General features: G+C 41.6%; 1 protein-coding gene across 9 annotated transcripts in view; it reads left to right on the forward strand.

The window, feature by feature from the left end:
• The window catches only part of Ahcyl2 (adenosylhomocysteinase like 2), a 148,771-nt gene that overhangs the window by 96,013 nt on the left and 30,784 nt on the right, over positions 1-21,974 (forward strand). For 3 of the 9 annotated variants that reach the window (XM_029478363.1, XM_021164572.1, XM_029478366.1), the window contains 5 exons: positions 3,991-4,102; positions 10,777-10,920; positions 11,395-11,495; positions 18,948-19,050; positions 20,905-20,999. In XM_029478363.1, coding sequence (XP_029334223.1) covers positions 3,991-4,102; positions 10,777-10,920; positions 11,395-11,495; positions 18,948-19,050; positions 20,905-20,999 — 555 coding nt within the window. Of the gene's footprint in view, positions 1-223; positions 663-701; positions 724-3,990; positions 4,103-10,776; positions 10,921-11,394; positions 11,496-18,947; positions 19,051-20,904; positions 21,000-21,974 lie in introns of those variants that run through there. The other 6 variants (XM_029478361.1, XM_029478362.1, XM_029478364.1 and 3 more) reach the window with 6 other exon arrangements.

Raw genomic sequence — 21,974 nt, forward strand, 5'->3', positions numbered from 1 at the left:
CATGTTTTTTCTTCCTCTCTTTATAAATTCCCTCATTGTTTCAGTGGCTCTGTAGTTAATTTTTTTCTAATGAGGTGAGGTTAACTAAAATCATCTGACATAGAAAAGGAGGAGGTAAAGTTAAAAGGGAACCTAATGAGCAAGTTAATTATATCAGGAAGAAGTGCACTGGTTATATAAATAGGCCATTGATGTATGCATGCATGTTGGACCTTACCTAGGGACTTGTTAAGGTCAGAGAAGCTGTGTAATGATGTGTTAGGAAAAAATAATAAAGCAAACCATCCAGGGCTAGGAATGGCCGCTGAGCCGCGCACAGAGCTGCCTCATTATTAAATCCTGTTGGACGGCTGGAAGGGTTGTTGGAGCTGCTTCCGAGATAGCCACCTCCCTCAAAAGGAAAAAAAAAAAAAAAACATAGAAGCAAGCTGGAACCAGAGCCAACAGAAGTGCTGATGAGGAAAGTTTAAAAGACCTACCACAAGGGTCCTTGGACCAAAGAGGTGTCCTATTGCCGGCAATGTCACTGTCGGCTGGCTGGTAGCGTCACTATGCTGAGCAGCAAGAAGAAATACATTGTCAATAGCAACTCTGGGATTAAAGCCCAGGTGAGGCTAAGCTCCTGTTTGCCAGTCTTACTGCGGCGGCCATTACCACCCAAGGCAAGCTGCTTATTCCCTCTCTCCCCTCCTGTCTAGCCTTCATCCTTCCCTCTGGCGTGTGGTGAGTTACCCATTCTACCAGCCGCTTTCTTCCCTTGCCTTGGTGTTAGACAGTGCTCAAGTGGAAGAAGAGGGGTGCCTGCAAGAACTCTGGTTTCTATAAGGTAGGAAAGTTAGGTAAATCTTGGAAGATCCTGCCAAGGTACCGAAACTCTCAGGGCAGATCATTGTTTTACAGAATTGACTGTGAGAGAGCAGTGTAATGGTACTGATGCAGCCACCAGAGGTGCCCCACTTAACCACGTTTGTTATCGGTGAATAGTAAACCCTTGTTATTGCGAAATTGCATAACTCACTATATTAAGTGGTTTCTCATATAATACTCATATATTAAAAAGATGAAGGGGGCTTGAATTTAGTGAGAACTTAAGAGCCATTCTCAGTGTACGGTCTGTTTCCTTAGAAAGAGCCGAAGTCGGTGCCAGGATTCCAACAGCTGAGACTATAGGACAAGGAGCTCAGCTTCATGACACTACCTTGTGATGACAGAGCAGCTGGGCTTCTGCATGACAGTGTTAGGCTAAGTAGGGGCAACTCAGAGGAGTGACTGGCCCCCTCTAGTGGTCAGTATGTACACCTACCTACCTGTCTGTGTGCACACACATGTGGCTGTTAAGCCAGTGTGTATGGTTGGCGCAGGGAGGTGGTGTTGCATATCTGAGGTAAGATTTATCTTTTAAGCCTTTTTAAAAAGGGGGTGCTCTACTGAAAATGTGGCTTTATTGTGGTCTTTGGAAAGATGTTCATTCCTTTTCCTTGATGGGCCTCTGAGAAAGAATGAAGGCATGTGGTTATTGTGAACCACGTCGGTGACCTGAATGTCAGCATTTGCACTTGAGTTCCATGTACCTTCCACCTTTCTCTTGCCTGTTTTATCAACCCTTAAAAATTACTTTGTGCAGACTTAATGCTTACTATGCTTATTAATATTCCCTCAAATACAGGCAATGAAGATAGAGTAAACTCTTCCAGGGTACTTGATTCAGCACATGATTGGGTGCATAGGATACAGCAGGTACCCATCTATGCCGGAGAATTTAAGGGTTAATTACAAATCAGACCATATGGAGCCTATAATTCATAGAGAGTACAGGAAGGAAGACATTATGTCAAATGCTGTGCTGGAAGTACAGAAAGATTCATGGGCCTCCTGTTGGAGTACATAGGAAAGGCACTTTATCCTTTTTGGAGTAAATTGGTACCTTAGCAAAATAATCAGATTGCAGTGAGCTCCTAATCCAATGAATAGTCCTGTTACTAAAAGCAGTTTGTGAACTGCAGCGCTGTGCAGGCTCGTTGTTGTTGTTGTTGTTGTATGTTGTTGTTGTATGTTGTTGTTGTTGCTGTTATGGCTGTGGAAATGCTCTGAATTCCCTGAGGCCTGAGTGCTAAGCTTTCACTTTGGCATTAGTCCCCTTGGCTCAGTGCTCACTGACTCAAGAGTTACCTCTCAGTGCAGGAAGTGTAGCCGCTGATTTCATTCTCACTTATGCCAATGGAGGAGCCATCTGTTTATCATTAAAGGTAGAATCCGTTGTCAGATCTTTAGTTCTTTCCTGTAACGTTTTGTCTATACCACTCATCATCTCAGCAACTGTGTAAATGTTTGGTTAGGAGAAACTTATTAATAAAATAAGTGGTAGGAGCTTTGATCAGTAAAGCACCAGCAGCAACCTTCAGCTGTAGGAGACACAGGTAAAATTAACAAGAAAGTCACTATTACCAGGTACTTCAACCATAACTGCAGAGTGTGTTTTGAGTATGCAGTCAGTCCAGTCGTTTACTCCTTCTGCATCATCTGTAGTCATGGCTAATAATCAAGCATTTGGCTTTTAAAAGTGTTTTATGATGTTAAACATTAAAAATTAGTTTGTTTACTAGTATCTAAAAGGCTAACACATTTATTAAAATGGTTACCTGCTGGAGGTGGGAGGATTTACTCTCTCTAAAAGCTGTGATGGAAAGTGGTTTTATTTCTGTTGTTATTATGGGAAAATTAGATTCACAAAATCCTCTTGATCAGAATCACAAAGTATATGACTGGCATAGCCCAGGTTTCAGTGAAATGTTCTGTCTGAGTGGAAACCTTCCTCAGAACTCGCACGCACACTGAGGAACTCACAGCTCCGGGCAGGGTCTTTCGTACCCTGCTGTTTTCTCATCTAGACCTATGTACAGAGAATTGCAGAGACTTCTTTTTCCAGCTTGAATTTTCAGTGAAATGATAGAAAGTGTTTCTGAATATGACTTACCTTTCTAAAAATTTAATTTAATCATAATACTCCTCTCTGTATCACGGTTATAATGTACAAAGTATATAGTCATTGATAAAGGTCAAAAAATTATTCCTTCCAAAAACAATTCTTTTTTTAATGTTTGTTTGTTTGTTGCTTTTGGAGAAAAGGGTTTTTCACTTTGTATCCAAGGAGAGCTTTGAACTCATTGTGTTCTTCTTCATTGACCTCCTGAGAGGTGGGATTACAGGGATCTATCACCATGCTCAGTCCCAAGGGTGTGTCCCCTCCCCCATGCCAAGGAAGCACTGTTCTTCAGCTGTATTCCCGACTTTCTGAGGGGAAGGAGAGGACAGGGTCTCAGCTTAAACTCTCTCAGTAGTTGAACATGACTTTGAAGTCATGAAGTTCAGAGTCTCCTGCCTCTACCTCCAGAGTACTGGGATTACAGAGTGCACCACCACTCCAGTCTATGCAGTGCTAGGGACTATACCAAGGGTTTAGTGCACGCAAGGAAAGCATGCTGCCTCCTGAGCCACATCCTTGACCCCAAAGAGTCGTCCTGTTCAAACATGGGTTTGTTCCAGCAAATAAACTGCATGGGAAGGTGACAGTCTGTAATAATGCGTGCTGTAAATGGCTTGCTTTCTCAAAATACAGGTGTGTTTTCTTTATAGAAGGTATTGGTTTGAATGAGAATAGCCCTGAAAAGCTTAGTCTACAGGGAGTGGCACTGTTTGAGAAGGACTAGGAGGTGTGGCCTTGCTGGAGTCAGTGTGTTACTGTGGGTGGACTTTGAGGTTTCAAAAATCCATGCCATGCCCAGTTGTCTCTTTTTTTAGGCCTGTGAATCCAGATGTAGCCCTCAGTATGATAATGAACTAAACCTCTGTAACTGAAAGCAAGCCCCTAATTAAACACTTTCTTTTATAAGAGTTGCCTTGGCCATGGTGTCTCTTCATAGCAACAGAGCAGTAACTAAGATATATAACTAGAGTTCTTTTTCTTTCTATAATGAAGGTTCTTTTTCTTAGCAGATTCAGTTTGCTGACCAGAAGCAGGAATTCAACAAACGTCCCACCAAAATTGGACGTCGCTCTTTGTCTCGTTCCATCTCTCAGTCATCTACTGACAGCTATAGCTCAGGTGAGTGCTAAGCTTCCATAGACCCACCTGTCAGAGTTCATTGGTATCTGCAACAGACCTTCCATCTACCCAAGACCATCATTCTTGATAAATAGCCTTGAAAAAAGATACTTTGAATTAAAATTTAAACCAAAATTCTGGATAAAATATCTGGATTTCTTGGGATCTCAGAGTAGAGTTTTATTGAGGCCACAGTGTCTGACAGAGGCAGAATAAACAGGATGAGGAAGGAAATTGAGCTCTTCAATTTACTCAGGAGCATGTAGTTCATCAGTAGCCTCCACTCAATGACATGTACAAAGACATTCATTTTTTCCCCCATTCTTTAAGGGTCTTGTCCCTCTAGATGGTACTTACAAAGTCCATACTTCAGCTATACATTCAATTTCTTTTGCAGTGAAAGGTGGGAACAGGGTCTCAGCTCCCCTATGTAGTACAGGTTCCTATGTAGTTAAAGATGATTTTGAAGTTCTAAATCTCTTAATTACCCCAAGAAATAAGATGCTGTAGCTATTTGAAATAAGTGGATGCTTTGCCTTCTCCGCAAAGCAGTGACATTGCATTGCTTATTACTCCTTCCTTCCTTTACAGTGCTGAGTTATCACTTAATGTCACATGAGTTGTTGCATTGTAGGCCCCCAAAGGGACACAGCAGTGCCCAGTAGGAGTCTAAAGTGAGGGTATTTTACTTTGTTCTTCCGTTAAAAGGTGGTAGGGAGCCCTTAACATTTTCTTAACATTGAACTAGTAATAATAATACTCAGGAGAAAACTTTTGTTTGTTTTTTATTTTTTCTTGTTCTTCCAGACAGGGTTTCTCTGTGTAACCCTGGCTGTCCTGGACTCACTCTGTAGACCAGGCTGGCCTTGAACATCTAGAGATTTGCCTATCTCTGCCTTCCAAGTGCTGGGATTAAAGATGTGCACCACCACAACCTGCTAGAAAACTTTTATCATGACTAAAATTGTATTCGTTTTTCACACAACTAAGGAAGGAATTCTTATTAGGTACAGTTGGTTGGGAAGCATAGCTTTTCAGCTGGGTAAGTTGTTATTTCACATTATTTTCATTTCTGGGCTTATTTTCCATCCATAATGATTGGAAATGAGGAACACTGTGTAGTATTAACCTCTATGATTTTTGTCTAAAGATCCCTATCTTTAATGAGATTGAGTCTCATTTTATTCTACTGAAGTAACTGTTGGAAATTCATGAACTGGTTGATTTAACTCTGGAAGCCATAATGTGAAAATGAATTGTCAAATAGTCTAGAACATTTTAAGATATGTGTTTGTCATGTCATCTTAAGATCAGTACTAAATAATAATGATTTTAAATTTTAACTCAAGCCCAATCTTTAATCTGCACAGCCAGAGCCATATACATCTGTGCTCTTGAAACCAATGCCTAACTTCCTACCCAAGCACCTCAAGTAGGCAGGATAATTTACAAATACTGTATACCTAGAAGAATGAGTGTGATCTCTTGGTTTCCACGTAAGCCTGCAGTGCTTGTATATAGCTTATTGATTAATAATATTAACTGGTCTCATCCTGATAAGTTTGGACCTTGTACATTGAACTATATGAAATTGCCATCTGTGCTAGCTAAATTTATGTCAGCTTGACACAGGCTTGAATCATCAGAGGAGGGAACTACAGTTGAGAAAATGTCTCCATAGATCAGACTGTAGGCAAGTCTGTAGGACATTTTTTTTAAATTAATGATTGATGTGAGAAGACCCAGCCCATTGTGGTTGGGGCCATCCCTGAGCTGGTGGTCCTGAGTATCTAGAAAGAAAGCTGAGCAAAGCCATAGCAGCACCCTTTTGTGGCTTCTGTATCCCCCTGGCTCCAGGTTCCTGCTGTGATTGACTTCCTTTGGTGATAAAATAGTGATTTAGAAATGTAAGCCAAATAAACTCTTTCCTTGCCAGTTTGCTTTTAGTCATGGTGTTTCATCTCAGTAATAGTGATCCTAAGACACCATCTTTTTTTTTTTAAATTATCACACGTGTTTGTTTTATGCCCCTATACATGCAGATACAAATACGAGTGTGTATTCCATGATCATGAGAGCCTTGCTTGTCTCTACCTCAGGTGTGTCTGTATCACAGGTGTGTGTCTTAACACATCAAACAGTATTTGGGTCATAGTAGGTGCTAATATTTGCTGTAAGGTTGAGGAAAACTGGAGAAAGAGATGACTTTTGCAACCTGACCTACATTTACCCTAACCATCAATCTACAATGAGACTATTGTACAAGGAGAGGATCTCCTTCAGAACTAGTGTCTGCACAGCAGGCTTATGCTGGGGAAACAAAGTCGTCAGCCTACTGTATCCACTGATGGACAGTAAAATCAGGAACTGGAAATCACAACACTTGGTTTTGGAGCAAAAAGTAGAGATATGTGGTGGATGCTGGAATTGTCATGTGTGTGGCAAATGTCCATCTGGCCTCATAGGGAACATTTAAATGACAGGGTCACCTGGCTTATCTAGTTATTTATTTCCCCATCAGCTTAAGCCCTTACATAATCTCTAGGACTTAAATATTTTACTTAGAAATAAAACTCATCATTTTTAGTCCCTATCTTTTTAGGATAATCTACTAACCTGGGTATGCTCATCTGGATACATTCTGGATTATGTTTTCAAAAATAGTGTCTATACATGTAGTATTCACAATATTTTCTGACCTAATCTCTAGGAAGCATTATTTCCATGAACTCAGTACTTTTCATTTATTTATTGTTAACTTTTTTGAGGCAGTATCTCTACATGCCTTGCTGTCTTACTTAGGACTTGTTGTGTATACAAGGCTCTGCCCGTCGCTGCCTCCTGGCAACACTTTTAAATATAAAACTCTTCTCTTAAGCAACAAAACTCATAAAAGCAAATAAACAAAATGACTTCTTCTTCATTTTTAGACCAGAATCAGCATTAACATTTATGAAAATGTTATTCTTTACAATGAGTGAATTGGTTACAGATGAGAAAGAATGGAGTACTTTATTTTTAACTAGCATTTAGAAATTTTGAGATACTTTTAGATTTTTTTTTTTTCAAATTTTGTGTTTGCATTGGGCAGCTATCATAACTTCTCTCATACTTCTGGAGTCATTCATTAGTACAATCCATTCACAGTCAAACATGGCTCCCTACTGTTATTTCCACTAACAAATAAATAGATTGGGCCCAAGGGGAGCTGTCTGACTTTAATTAATTTAATAGGACTAATTCAATCAGAATTCGGACTGTTTGCTTCCTAACAAGCTCCCACAGTCTCACAAGTGCAGGGAGATAACAGGAAATCAGGTGCAGTGTTACACGCATGCATGATCCTGTGCATGTATGCATGTATTGCATGTGTGCCTGTGTTGCATGTATGCAGTGAGATGAGCTGTGGATTAGTAATTCATCAAGTTATGCCTTGGTTCTTGAAAATTAAAGGAGAACATCCCATAGTAAAACGGTATTGTACTTTGTAGGTAATCTTTTCTGCCTAAAGACAGAAACATTTTAGATATTATCTCATTTCCTTGTACAATTTTTTATTAGTGGTAGTTTAGAGAAAGGGTGAGCCTGTGGAGGAAGGGATCTATTATGCTCCCTGTTTTATATTAGGGTAATTGAAAATTGGACATTAAGTAACCTGGGAATGAAGCTAGATCCTCTAGTAGGTAGTGGATTTCTTCCTTTTTGAAAAGCTCAGCACTGTACCAATAACACTGCACCACTGCTCGCTGTTAGTGACTGAGCTGCAGAGTATACTGATAATTACAGATATTTTTAGAAGCTTCAGAATGCTGTAGCAGGCAAATTCAAGGCCAGTCTGTGCCACTTAGAGAGTTCCAGGTCAATCTGGACAGCATAGCATGAATTATTAAAAAAAAGTAAAAGTGGCAGAAATAAGTGTGTTCAAAACTAAATAGATGCTTACCATATTAGTTGAATAAAGTTTCTACCATGCTCAACGGAAACCCTTCTCTTGGTCTGGGCCCGACACTTGTGCAGCCATGAATTACAGCAGTGTAGTCGCTGCCTTTTGTACTTGCCAATGCTAGCTCTGGAAAGAAGACTGGAAAAAAAAAAAAAAACCCTTTGGGGAACAAAAGCATTCCTGACTGCTATTAAGAAGATAAAGCCCAATGCACATGGTGGCACAGCGCTGCGAGCACCTGAAGCAGAGGCAGGCAGACCTTTGTGAGCTTGAGGCCAAGGTAATCTACATAGCAAGTTCTAAGATAGCTAGGGCTACATAGTGAGACTCCATTTTAAAAGAAAGTAAAATATTAGTTTTCTCAGCTTTAAAATAAGGAAATGATGTAACCATTTTATTTTTTCATTTGGAAACAAAAGGCCAACCACAGAAATTGAAGCCAAGGTGTTGAGATACTCATCTTTAATCCCAGCACTTGGGAGACCAAGGCAGGAAAGTCTCTATTACTTTAAGACCAGCCTGGTGTACATAGCTAGTTCCAGGACAGCCAGGGCTGCATGCGGAGCTCCTGTCTGAAAAACAAACAAAACAGAACTAAACAAGAAACAGTTAAAATTGGGGTGCTTCTCTTAAAGGAGTATTGCTTTGTTTTGTTTCAGTTTGCTTTCCTCCCACTCCTGATTCCTCCTTCAGAGCTGAAAAGGTTTAGGAAGGGGGACTATTCTGGGTTAGAGGAAGGGCTCCAGTCTCAGCCTTTCTAGTCACTACAGCAAACCCCTCACCTCCCAAGACCAGGGACTAAAGGTGTCCACCATCACACCTGGCCTTACTATTTTTTTCCCCAGATTTTGAGACATGGTTCTGTCTGTAGCCCAAGCTGGCCTTGAACTCCTGATCTCCCTGCTCTGTAACCTCAGGGCATCCCTTGTCTTGCTGATCAATGTTTACTGCTAAAGGCAGAAAAGCCATCATGGTTCTGGAAAAAAGATTTGAAACTTTGAATTATTCTGAGCTTAAACTCTTTTTTTCAAATTCAATTTCCACATAAATTTGGATCAGGATTGGGGAAGCTGTTGTCATTTTTCTCTCATGGTCCCTAAGCCTGTGATTCCTAAACTCTATCAGAATAGTGTCCAGAAAACTATTTCTAGCTCTGTTGCCAAAAGTACTTTGAGCTCTCGTACCCTAGGAGAGGAACCAAAAAGTTTTTATACAGATTAGTTCTTTATAAGAACAAAAGTCCTCTGGGGATTTACTAACTCCTTCGCCTCCCTTTGTGCACACAATCATTCCTGTGTCCTCATGTTAGGACTTGGCTCTAAGGCAATTTTCCAGAGCCAGGAGAGATCTTCAAGCCCCTGCTGACCCCACAGTATGCAGCACTGTGCCTGATTAACTGGGCAAGGTCGGACTTGCCTTTTACAGTCTGCCCTCCAACCCCTACCCAGACAGCCCCTCTGCTAAGAAATCCCAGAAATGCTTTAATGCTCCAGATGTAAGTAGATCAGAGCACTTGGCCCTCAGGAACTCTGAGCTTTTGCAATTTTCTCCCCCTAGAACTAATGGCAGTGCTAACTGCACTGAGAGATGTATGCTATAGGCCATGTTTTATGTCCTCTATTCTCCCCAAACTTCCAGGATTAGAAAGAACTACCCTCTTGTACAAAGATCAAGAAAGAAATAGCTTCAGATTATCTAGCAAATGATTAGCAAATATGAAGATGAAAAAGATCTCGACTAAGGCTGTGAATTCAGTGTCAGTAACTGTCTGTTGGCCACAATCAAGTGTGGCCCTTTCACCCTCCAGTGCAGTGGTTCTCAACCTGTCGGTCCAGACCCATTTGGAGGTCAAATTGCTCTTACAAGAGCTCACCTGAGAACCATCAGAAAGATCAGATTCGTAACAGTTTCAAAATGACAGTTGTGAAGTAGCGATGAAAATAATGTTATGGTTGGGGTTCTCACAGCATGAGGCACTGTATAAAGGGCTGCAGCATTCGGAAGGGTGAGCACCACTGCTCTAGTATATATTGCTAGTTGATTACTCAGCAAAGCATTGAATGTACCAAAAGCTGGGATTTTGCTGCTTTGGGAATCTGAAACACCAAGGACCCCTTCTTACAGAGGCCAGTAAGGAGAATAGCACATTGAATAGTTCGTTGTCAGGGTCTAATTGGGTCTGCAAGAATAGTTCTGTCTCAGCAGAGCCAATCCGAAGAAGCACAGCTCTGTTATGTCAGACAAACTCCTTTTGTGTAGTTCTTAATAACTTTCCTGTGAGTTTCTTGTTTTTTAGGTTTTATCTGTTCAGTTAGTGTACTACAAAGCAAATTACTTCAGGCATTTAAGCAACAGGCGGGGGAGAGGGGGGTCAGGGGAGGGAAGGGGGTGGAGAGGGTAAATAATTGGCTTGCTTAGGAACTTTAACTGTGGCTTTCCTGGGTTCAGCTTTCCTCTCTGCACATTCAAGCATTATCTCTCTGTGTTCAAAAGGAAAAGTTACTCCTAGATTCCTAATGAATGCTACAGAGAGAGAAAGCCTTTTGCAGGTCTCTGGCTTGCCCTTTCTGGACTGTGGGGAGTACCTTGCATAAGCAACTCCATGTTTCATTAAGGACCTTCCTAGAGGTGTTAATTCAGATGATGCTAATGACTAGTGAAGCCCCACTGGTTTTCCATTGTGGAAGAAGCCAGTCTTTCTCCTGATTGATTTTTTTCATTTGTGTTCCAGCTGCCTCATATACAGATAGCTCTGATGATGAGACGTCCCCCAGGGATAAGCAGCAAAAGAACTCTAAGGGAAGTAGCGACTTCTGTGTTAAGAACATCAAACAAGCGGAGTTTGGACGCAGAGAAATTGAAATTGCTGAGCAAGGTAAAGAAATAATGCCTTTTTACCTGCCTGTGTCACTTTGTCATGTTAACACTCCTGGGTCATCTGGCTTGTCAAATTTCAGTGCAATACTAAATCACATTTTTGTTTATTAATCTGTCTGAGACCTGTGTCGATCTGGAACCTAGGCTGACCTTGCACTCGAGATAATTCTCTTGTCTCAGCCTCCCAAATTCTGGGATTATAGGTGTGAGTTTGCATGTCCATCCCTAAGCTTGGGAAACACTTTGGGGAGGGAGTGAAGTCCAGTGGTTCTGGAGGAAACCCCTGGCTAAGAATTGGCACATAGAAGATAAGACTGGGGAGCATTTGCCTCTGAAGGCCCCTCAGAGAACATTCAGGAACACCATCTAACAGAAGCTGACCAAGGGAACTTGAATGAATATTTTTTATGTTTTTTCTTTCATCTTTTATTCCCTCTGTTTAATATTCTGTGTTTGTATTGGACCTTTTCAGAGATGCCTGCCTTGATGGCTTTAAGGAAGAGAGCCCAAGGAGAAAAGCCTTTGGCTGGAGCCAAAATTGTGGGTTGTACGCACATCACTGCTCAGACAGCCGTGAGTCCTTTTCTTAATAACAGTTAATAATTGCACCAGTTATTGAATGCTTGCAACTGCCAGCACCAAGCTAACAATATTATTTCATTAATCCACAAAATGCTATGTAGGTAGTATTTTTCCATTTTGTAAACAAGGAAACTGAGGCCCGAATGCTTGAGAAATTTGTCAGGGTTGTACAGCCAGGAGGGCACAGGCTAAGCTTGATCATGAGTGTATAGGTGAGCCCATGAATGCTTTCTCCTGTCTCATACTTCTCCATCACCCTGCCCAGTGTCCTCTCTCTGAGACTGTGTACATGAGAGCAGATAGAGCTGACTTCAGCAGCGAGTGAGAGGGGACTGATCTGACCTGACCTCAACACACAGGAACTTAGTACATCATGTTTCCAGAAGGCCGTGCGGAGGGCAGGCTGCGGCTGGGGTGCATGAGCTCTGTCTTACTGCTTGATGATTTGTTTCAGAACTGTCTCCACATTTTGCCTGCTCCATACAGACTGACATAGTGCTTACAGCTACATAGCCACCAAGAACACTATGGAAGGACTGCTTCTTCTGCTCCCCTAAGAGCCTGAAACCTTTGCTGAGGTCCTGCAGGACAGTCCAGCATGCCACCCTGAGCAGGACTGGTTACATGCCCCTGCTGTACTAGTTCTAAGAAGGGACTAGACTCCCCATAACTGGCTCAGACCAGAGATTGCTCCACTCAGTGGAGTTAGCTCCTATTTATAAGCAAGGTACTTTCAATGCCCCTGAATTATTCTGAAGTAGAACTTAGATACACCATAATCTATATGTTATATGAAATTTAAAATTTTTTAATATAAGATCAAAACTGTAATAGGGAGAAATAAAAAAAGTAATTTATAATAAAAATATATTTCAATATATAAATGCTTAAGCAACACTATAATAGAAAGTCTGATATCTGTACTAACTAATATAGATGGAAATGTAGGGATTGTCTTATGTGAATGAGTGGTTTGCTTGTGAGTATGTAGGTGTCCATGTGCTATAGTGCCTGCAGAGGCCAGAAGAGAACACAGAACACTCTAGAAATGGCATTATAGACTGTGGGTGCTGAACACTCTAGAAAAGGCATTATAGACTGTGGGTGCTGAGAGCCAAACTCTGCTCTCAACTGTTGAGCCATCTTTCCAGCTCCTGTTTTTTGCTCGTTTCTGTTTGTTTGTTTGTTTGTTTGTTTTTGGTTTTGTTTGTTTGTTTGTTTTGAGACAGGGTTTCTCTGTGTAGCCCTGGCTGTCCTGGAACTCATTCTGTAGACCAGGCTGGCCTCGAACTCAGAAATCCGCCTGCCTCTGCCTCCCGAGTGCTGGCGTTAAAGGCGTGCGCCACCACGTCCGGCTTGCTCGTTTGTTTGTTTGTTTGTTTTGTTTGTTTGTTTGTTTGTTTGTGGCAGTATCTCATGTATCCTCTACTGGTTTCTAACTTGCTATTTTAGCTAAAGCTAGCTTGAATGTTTAATCCTTCTGTCTCCTGAGTATTGTAATTATAGACATGCACCGCCATGCCTGGCCTTATGTCCGGAATATTAGAACAACATTTTCATTGATTTTATGAAAGAAAAGCAACTCTTTCCAACTCCGACAACCACAGTGAGAAGTCAGCATTCTCTACACTGATACAATTGTTGCGCTCCTAGAAGGACTGTTACTTAACTATAGAAAATACTCTGTCAGTACCGATAGTCTCTAAGACCAAATAATTTTAAGTTAGGATTTTCACCCATGTGAACTTTCATTAGGACAAATGAAGTTTATTCCAGATCAGCAGTTTTTTCTTGTAAGTGGATATCCTAATCTTCAGTGTTTCAGATCCCTGGCCCTTCTTCCCCCGACAATCACTGTGGCAAACTAAGTAGCCCTATAGTACTACTCTACATCTCTTCTTTTGAGTTGTCATCCAAAATGTAGTAGGTTTGGAGTTCCAAATACATTGAGATCCATAGGAAAAGTGGTGTATTGAAAACATTCTAGCACTTTTTATGGGACTTGTAAGACTTAAATCATCTTCTTTCTCCCTCTCTCTTTCTTCTAAGACAGGGTCTCATGTAGCCCAGATGGGCCTCAAAACTGCTGGGTGGCTGAGGCTGGCCTTGAACTCATGATCTCCTGTCTCAATCTCCCAGATGCTAGAATTATGGGTGGTATATGCCACCATACAAAAACTAGCTAGTGTGCATGTGCTCTATGTCTTTGTTCTGTGCTCTCTCTCTCTCTCTCTCTCTCTCTCTCTCTCTCTCTCTCTGTGTGTGTGTGTGTGTGTGTGTGTGTGTGTGTGTGTGTGTTTGTAGAGGCCAGAGGTGGGGATCTTCAGTCACTATCATCTTATTTTTTGAGAAGGGTTTCTCGACAGGCAGTGGTGGCACACACTTTAATCCCAGCACTTGAGAGGCAAAGGCAGGTGGATTTCTGAGTTTGAGGCCAGCCTGGTGTACAGAGTGAGTTCCAGGACAGCCAAGGCTACACAGAGAAACCCTGTCTCAAAACAAAACAAAACAAAACAAAACAAACAAAAAAACAGAGAGAGAGAGAGAGAGATCTCACTGAACCTGCAGCTTACTGATTGGCTGGAGTGACCGGCCAGAAAGCCTCAGAGATACACTTGTCCTGCTCCCTATCAGCAGGCTCACAGAGGCACTCCATGGCACCCAGCTTGTACATGGGTGTTGGTGATCAGAATTCAGGCCTCCTTGCTTGCACAACAAGCACTTTACCCAGTGAACCAGCCTTTGTTTTGTTTTGTTTTGTTTTGTTTTCCAGACAAGGTCTCATGCTAACAAAGGTCTCAAGCTGACATTGCTACGTAGCAGATGAAGTTGGTATTGGTCAAACACCTGATCTTCCTGCCTCTTTCCTGAGTGCTGGGATTTCAGAAATGTGTACCAGACCCAGTTAGTTAGTTAGTTAGTTAGTTAGTTAAATTGTTTGTTTTTCAGTGCAGGAGATTGAACCCAGGGTCTTACACAGACTGGACAGGCATTCCTATCACTGAACTTTATCCCCGGCACATCAGTCAACTTGGAAGAGACTGTCTGTCCCTCAGCACTCACTTACATGGTCACATTGTTAATGAAGGGCAGACAGAGATTCCATGGAAACAGATAGCATCTGAATTCCCTCTGAGATTGCTGAGTTAAATGGCTCTGAGGAAAAGGATACCCTGAATTCCTAAAATTAACACAATAAATTAAAAATTAATTTCTTTTTGGAGCTACAGATTAATGAATTGAGGCAAAGCATGCTTAAAACCTTCCCTAGGCTTCTCACATGAGAATTCAGTGTGATAGCTTAAAATAGGAAGTCCTCTACATACTGGCTCATGTTGCTAAGTTATATCTAGTTTGTTTTTATCTCAGACTATTTTCCTGAATGAATGAATTATTATTAATTAACCAATTTAATATCATTTTATTATTTCTACCCTAATTTTTTTAATGTCTGTAAACAAACTATGCTTGTGTTAATTATATAATAATCTAATATTACCTCTATATAATACAGAAATATAAAGACTGAGGGCTAGAGATGTAGCTTAGTTAGTGGACTGCTTGCCTAGCACCACAAAGCCATGAGTTTGATCCCCACCACCATTAAACCCAACATGGTGGTGCTTTCCTGTGGTCCCAGCTCTAGAAAGGCTGGCAAGAATATTACAAGTTCAGGGTCATCCTCCACTACCTAGTGAACTAGCTTGTGGCCAGCCGGGGCTATTGGGTTACATAAGACCCAGCCCCTCCCAAAAGAAACAAGGAGGAAAAAGGGGGTAGTCTCCTATGTGCCCTCTAGTATGTAGTTAATCATTTCTTAGTTGGGTCTTCTAACCTAATTTCATTGCTGTTGCTACTAAATTATAATAAATTTAAGTCAAGGAACTGGAGAGACATGGCTCAGCAGTTAAGAGTGCTTGCTACTCTTGCAGAGGACCAGAGTTTGTTTCTCAGCACGTGTTGGAGGCTCACAATGGCCTGTAACTCCAGTTTCAGGGTAGCCAAAACCTTCTTCAGGCTTAGCAGCCAAGGAATTTACCTTTTAAGCCATCTTGGTGGTACCTTGTTTTTAATTTTTCTAGATGGTCTCACTATGTATGTAACCCAAAGTAGCTTGGAATTGTCTGTGTGTCCCAGTCTATCCTTAAACTAAACTCCGTGCTGCCTCCTGGGAGCACGATTATAAGTATACAGTCCTGCCTCCTGGGAGCACGATTATAAGTATACACAACACCACACTTGACAATTTTTGAATGCAAGTTCTTACTCTCATTAAGGTGGGAAGTTATCCTTGAGTTAATGACATTCCTTCAGCAGTTTTTCCATGCCCAACCCATTGTTTCCTGTTCTTATTTAATGAGTTATAATCTACTATTTTCAATATTTTAATGCTTATTTTATCCTCGGTTTGGCCAAAAGATGCCCCAAATGTGGTTTCTATGGCTTATTTTTTAAAATTGTTTCTTTCTCTCTTTCTCCTTGCCCCCCCCATGTATGTGGGGCAGGGAGAGGGTCTCTGTTTGTGTTCATATATGTGTGTATGCATGTGGAGGCTAGAAGTCAACCTCAGTTGTCTCCCTCAGTCACATTCCATCTTATTTTTTTAGGCATACTCCAGCTGAATCTAGAGCTCACTGATTTGGCTCGAATAGCTGTCTATCTGGCCAGCAAGCCTCAGGGCCCTCCCCTCACCACCTCTCGGTGCTGGAATCCAGGCACACACCATTGGGATTACAGGCACGGTCCACTGTGCCAGCTTTCTACATGCGTGCTGGGCATCCGTACTCAGGCCCTCCTTGCACTTTACCTGATGAGATACCCCTCCAGCCCACTTTAAAATTTGTGTGTGTGTTGTGTGTGTCTGTGTACATTTGTGCCTGTGTATACAGTCAGAAAATAAAATCAGCTGTCCTTTTCCCTAAATAGTTATCCACTTTGTTTGAAACAGGGTCTCTTCACTAGCCTGGTGCTCTCCAAGCAGGCAACAAGCTTCAGCAGTCTGCTGTGGTCAGCCTTTCCCCCCTAATTTTGTTTTACATGAAGATCTTGGAGACTAAACTTGGGTCCTCATGCTTGCAAGCCAGCATTTTCCTGAGTTTCGTCCCAGCCCTTTGTCTTTGTCGTTTGGCCTTTCTTTTCATTCCTCAAGTATTTTTCCTTGTTTCTGGTACATGATGATCTACTCCTATCTACTCTTCCCATACACGCCTTGGAATAAGACCTTTTTAAAGGAACTCACAGGGGCTACTTTCAGTGGACCTTGGCACTATTCAGTTCTTGTTCCTGGATCCTCTTTTGTTAATTTTGGAAAGTGACTGCTCACTAACTCTAAATGGATTTGCTTTGCTCTGTTCTCTCTGTCTTTACTTTTGGGAACTTCCGTGACATGTGTCAGATCATTTGATAATATCCCATTCATCATGGCTGGTCTGTTCAGTTTGTTTGGTTTTGTTTTCCTACTCTCCTTTGCTCTTTGTGTTTTAGTTTGTAATTTCTCTTCTGCTGTCTTGGTGACTAACTGTCCTTGAAAGTGCCCAGTCTAGAAAGACTGTAAGGATTCTTAGAACCTTACATGGCTTTTCATTATGTTGTGATCCTTTTTTTTTTTTTTTTTTTTTTTTTTTTTTTTTTTTTTTTGTCTGTTTGTTTCTGGCATTGTATTTCACTTGTTTTTATAGTTTCTATCTCTGTTAACTTCCCTGTTTGTGAATAATGTTATTTTTTATTAACATAAACATGTTATTAATCATAGCTTTTGTTTTGCTTTCTTTGAGACAGCCTCCCTTAAACCAAGCTTCCCTTGAATTTGAAATCTCCATGTAGCTAAGGATGACCTTGTACTTCTAGTTGGGTTTCCTCTGAGTGCTGGGATTACAGGCACGTGCCACCACACCTAATTTACAGAGCGCTGAAGGTCAAATCCAGTGCTTTGAGATGCTAGGCAAATGAACTTCTAGCTTTTGTTTTCACATCTTGAAAAGCTTTGATGAGTTTTTCATTTCCATCAGAGTCGTGAACTGCCTGGAATTCCAGCTGGGTTGAGCGCTATAGGCTTCAGGTTTCTTCAGCAGTGGACTGAAGATGATAGGTTACTCAGACCTATCAACCTATTAAAGGTTGTTGAAGGGATTTCCCTGGTGTTTTCTACTTTGCCCTCAGCTTTCAGCTACTTGAACACCAGTATGCCACAGAGGGGTCTCCTGTAGCCATTGACTGTTGTTTGTGGTAGGGCTAGCCTTCTTGGTGAGGGTAAATGAGGGTCTTGAGTCTTCTGATCCAGTCAATACTAAGCAGGCATCTGTGAGGGGAGGGCTTTCCTAGTGTCTCTGTTGCTTTCTATAGCTGCCAATTTTTTTCTTTTAGTTGGTAAGTCTAGCAGAAGATACTTTCTTGTCTTTGGAAAAAGAGAGAAGTAATGGATCTTTTATAGTATTATAAATAGTGACCTACCCTGAGCTCTGGACAGTCCCTGTGAATCTTCCAGTTTTGCTTTCCTGTCCCCCATGAAGAGTTTTTGCATGGCTCTTAATGCAGACATGATTGCTAAACTTCTGTTATGTAAGGCTTTTGCTTTCTGTGAGAGGACTAGTGTATTGGCAGTCAGCCCCTTGACTCTAGCTTTTCTTGTGAGTACTGGGCAGGTGCTCCTGGAAAGGACCTTGCCTGTGAGTATGAAAGCTTGTGTCTAGTAGGAGCAATGCAGAATTCCAAATTACACACTTCCTTTCTACATTTGGCCTTTAATTTAAATTTTCGCAAATTTTTCTTACCCTTATATATGTAACTACCATTTCCTTCCATGCTTTGCCAAGAATGAAACAGTCCCAGTCTACATCAGGGCTTGTACTCCAAATTGACCTCAAACTTTAAAAGATGACTTTGACCATCTGGTTCTCTTCCCTCCACTTAACCAGTGCTGGATTCTAGGCCTGTGCCACTATGCCTAGTTTGATTAGGTGCTGGGAATCTAACCCAGGGCTTCCTATATACAAGGCAAACACTCTGCATCCCCAGCATTATGTAATCTTTTCACGTTGGAACTGTCCGTACTTTATGTATCTGAAAGAGATCCAAAACTGTATGTCTGTATTTTGATACAAAATTTTTTTCTCTAAAATTCTTAATTACTCTTACTGGGGAAAGTATAGAGTCAGTTTACTGGAGCCTACTTCTCTGCCCTATGTTGAAAATACTGAAGCTGTTCAATAAAATACAACTTGAAATACTTGGCCTAGTTTACTCTTGATGTATTGTATCAAGATGTATAGAGACAGAAGCACAGCCAGGAGTGGTGCGCATGGCTGTAATCGCAACGCTGGCGAAGTGAAAGGAGGTGGAGCAAGAGTGCCCAGCTACATGAGACCCTGTCTTTAACAGAAAATAAACTAAGTCTTAAGTAGGTGTGTGATGCAGGCTTGGTTGTCTCCCCACTCTTTAACACAGGTGCTTATGGAGACGCTGGGTGCTCTGGGGGCACAGTGCCGATGGGCTGCCTGCAACATCTACTCCACCCTCAATGAAGTAGCTGCTGCTCTCGCAGAAAGTGGTAAGAGTTGGACTCTGTTCTGTCTTTATCTAAGATAAGTCTTCAAGAAGTTCCAGTGTTTCAACGCAAATCTTTAAGGAAGATTGGCTGTAAGGCAGCTGCCTTTGAAGCAATGGATCCTGTTGATTTGTTCTCTTGGAGGACTTCTTTACTCAAACATGATTTAGTTAACTGGTCTTTACAGTTGGCAAATAGCTGCCCGTGTCTCATGTTCTCGTTACACTGCTTCCATTCACAAAGGGATCACCAATGAACACTACTCACCACTCACAGTAATATGGAACACCCAAGCCATAGTTTGTGGTCCTGCAGGTTTTCCAGTAAATGGCTTACCCTGCTTTAATGTTTAGTTTGTCTGCTTCAGCAGTAAAAAAGACTTGGCCTGGCAGATTAATTGATTAAAGTGTCCGCTAATGTTTGAAGGACAAAAAGAAAGAAAAATTTGGTTTCTATCAGCTTTCTCTTTTCCTGCTGTGTAATACATGGTTTGGTACCAAAACTACTTAGATACCAGGAAAAGCCTACAGAACACACATCTCTCTCCTGTGACTAGTACTCTTGATATTTCATTAGTTCTTGAATTAATTTATAAAAATTTACTCCTTATGTATGATAGAAAATTATAAGAATATTAAGTATATATCCAGTGAATTGTAAGCAGGCATATATTTCTTTGTCTTTTTTTCCTAGCACATGACTATTGACAATTAAAAATATCTTTGCCCTCACAACATTATATTGTGACAGAGAAGATTATATACTTACATAAGTGATAATTAAAAGACTGGTTTGATAAAATGCCGTAACTGCTAAACCCATATTCGAGGCCAGGCACAGTGACATCTCTGTCATCCCAGCTTTCTAGGAAGGTTGAGGCCAAAGGACCATAGTTCAGGACTTGACTGGAGAACGTAGTAAATCTTGTCTCAAAATAAAAATTTTCAAAAAGAAAGTTGGAGATCATGGCTCACACCTGCCATCACAGCCATGGCTCACACCTGCCATCACAGCCATGGCTCACACCTGCNATCACAGCCATGGCTCACACCTGCCATCACAGCCATGGCTCACACCTGCCATCTCAGCCATGGCTCACACCTGCCTTCACAGCCATGGCTCACACCTGCAATCCCAGACATGGCTCACACCTGCCAACACAGCCCTCAGAAGGCTGAGACATGAGAATGGCCACAAGTTTGAGGATGGCCTGGAATCCATGGTAAGAGGTCTCAAAACTACCTGCATGAATAAATAATGAGTGAATGAATGAATGAATAAGTTGGGCTAGGGATGAAGTTCAGTGGTAGAGCACTGGTTTAGTGTACTCTGTGAATTCAGCTTCATTCCCCAACACTACAAAAACAGATAAACCTATGTTCAGTAATACATAAATCTAAAGCAATGGATTAGAAACTTGAGATTCATTTGTTTCTCACCCAGCTCAGTTAAGCAGGCTGCATAGTGTACATGACATTTGACTAGGCTGTGATGTGGAGCAGGCACTTCAGTAGGTCAGAGTTTCCCTGTGAAGCATGTGGAGATCCTGATAGAAGGAAAACAAGTGGGCTTGGGAGATGATGAGACTGCCAGCTTGAGTGGACCAAGAACGTATTTCTGGTTTCCTCTTTTCCCTCCAATAGTCCTATTTTTAGCAACTCTTACATTCTTGCTGCTTGTCCTTTGAGCCAAGAAGAGCAGAATAGCCCTACAGGAAAATGTATGGATAAGGGGACTTGAAGTCGATATTAACCAGTGAAAGAAGTTACTCCAAAGAATGGAGCAAAAGGAAAACATTTGGAGTTGTCCCTTTTGTAGCATGTAACAGTTTTCCTCTGTTCTTTTGATTATTCTTAGGGTTTCCCGTCTTTGCCTGGAAAGGAGAATCAGAAGATGACTTTTGGTGGTGCATCGACAGATGTGTGAATGTGGAGGGCTGGCAGCCAAACATGGTGGGTCAGAGTCTGAATGCAGTTCATGAGGAGAGAGCTGATGATGGGAAAGACGGGGTTGGGCTTTCCCAATAAAAGAAAGGAAAGTGGATCCATTTCTGTCCAGCATACACGGGTATCCAGCAGAGTTCAGGGGTCTTCTTAGGATACCTCTAGATACTGAGCTTTATAACAGCAAAGAATCTCTCTTAGCTCAGTGGTGGGATGCAACTGTACCCACATTTGGGAAGCCAAGACAGGCAGGTCATGAGTTTGAGGCCAGCCAGAAAGCTTTTGCATTTATCAGTAACATTAAAACGATACCCAGGAATCACACATGACTGACTAAAGTGCAGAAGTGACACCTTTCTGTCCCCTTTTCACAGTTGCTCCAGGGTGCATGTCTCTAGGGTATAAAGCTAATTTTATAGTCATGAACACAGGGGCTGTGGCATTGTACCCAGAACCTTTGCAGTCCGTGGAGCCAACACAGCTGCTAGAAACGTTAGTGGAGACAGCACAAGGATCAAAAGAGTTGTTGCCTCACAAAATAGGATTCACCGGACAAAACCCGTACTTTTCCTTACATCATACCCTCGGGAAGAAGAGGATTATCTGAAGTCAAGAACTTTCTGCAGTAGGACAGCACAGGACAGTTTATAGGCTGCAGTCTCTAAATAAATACTATAAATAGCAACTCCTTGACTGTGCCAGATACCTTTGTTTAAAAGGGAAAGTAGCTCAGTTGGTAGAGTACTTGTCTGGCCTGCATGAAGGCCTGGATTTTCTCCCCAGCACTGTGTAAACCAGGTGTAGTAACACATGTCTATCATCAATCCCAGCAGGAGGATTAGGGGGTACAGGTCAGGTGGGAGAGATGGTTCATTGGGTAAAGGCTTGCTGCCCAAACATGAGGAGGTGAATTAGGATCCCTAGTTCCCATAAAAGCCAGGTGTGGTAACAGGCACTCATTAGCACAGCATGGGACTTAAGAAA

The sequence above is a fragment of the Mus caroli genome, chromosome 6 (assembly GCF_900094665.2).
Source record: "Mus caroli chromosome 6, CAROLI_EIJ_v1.1, whole genome shotgun sequence".
Lineage (NCBI taxonomy): Eukaryota > Metazoa > Chordata > Mammalia > Rodentia > Muridae > Mus > Mus caroli.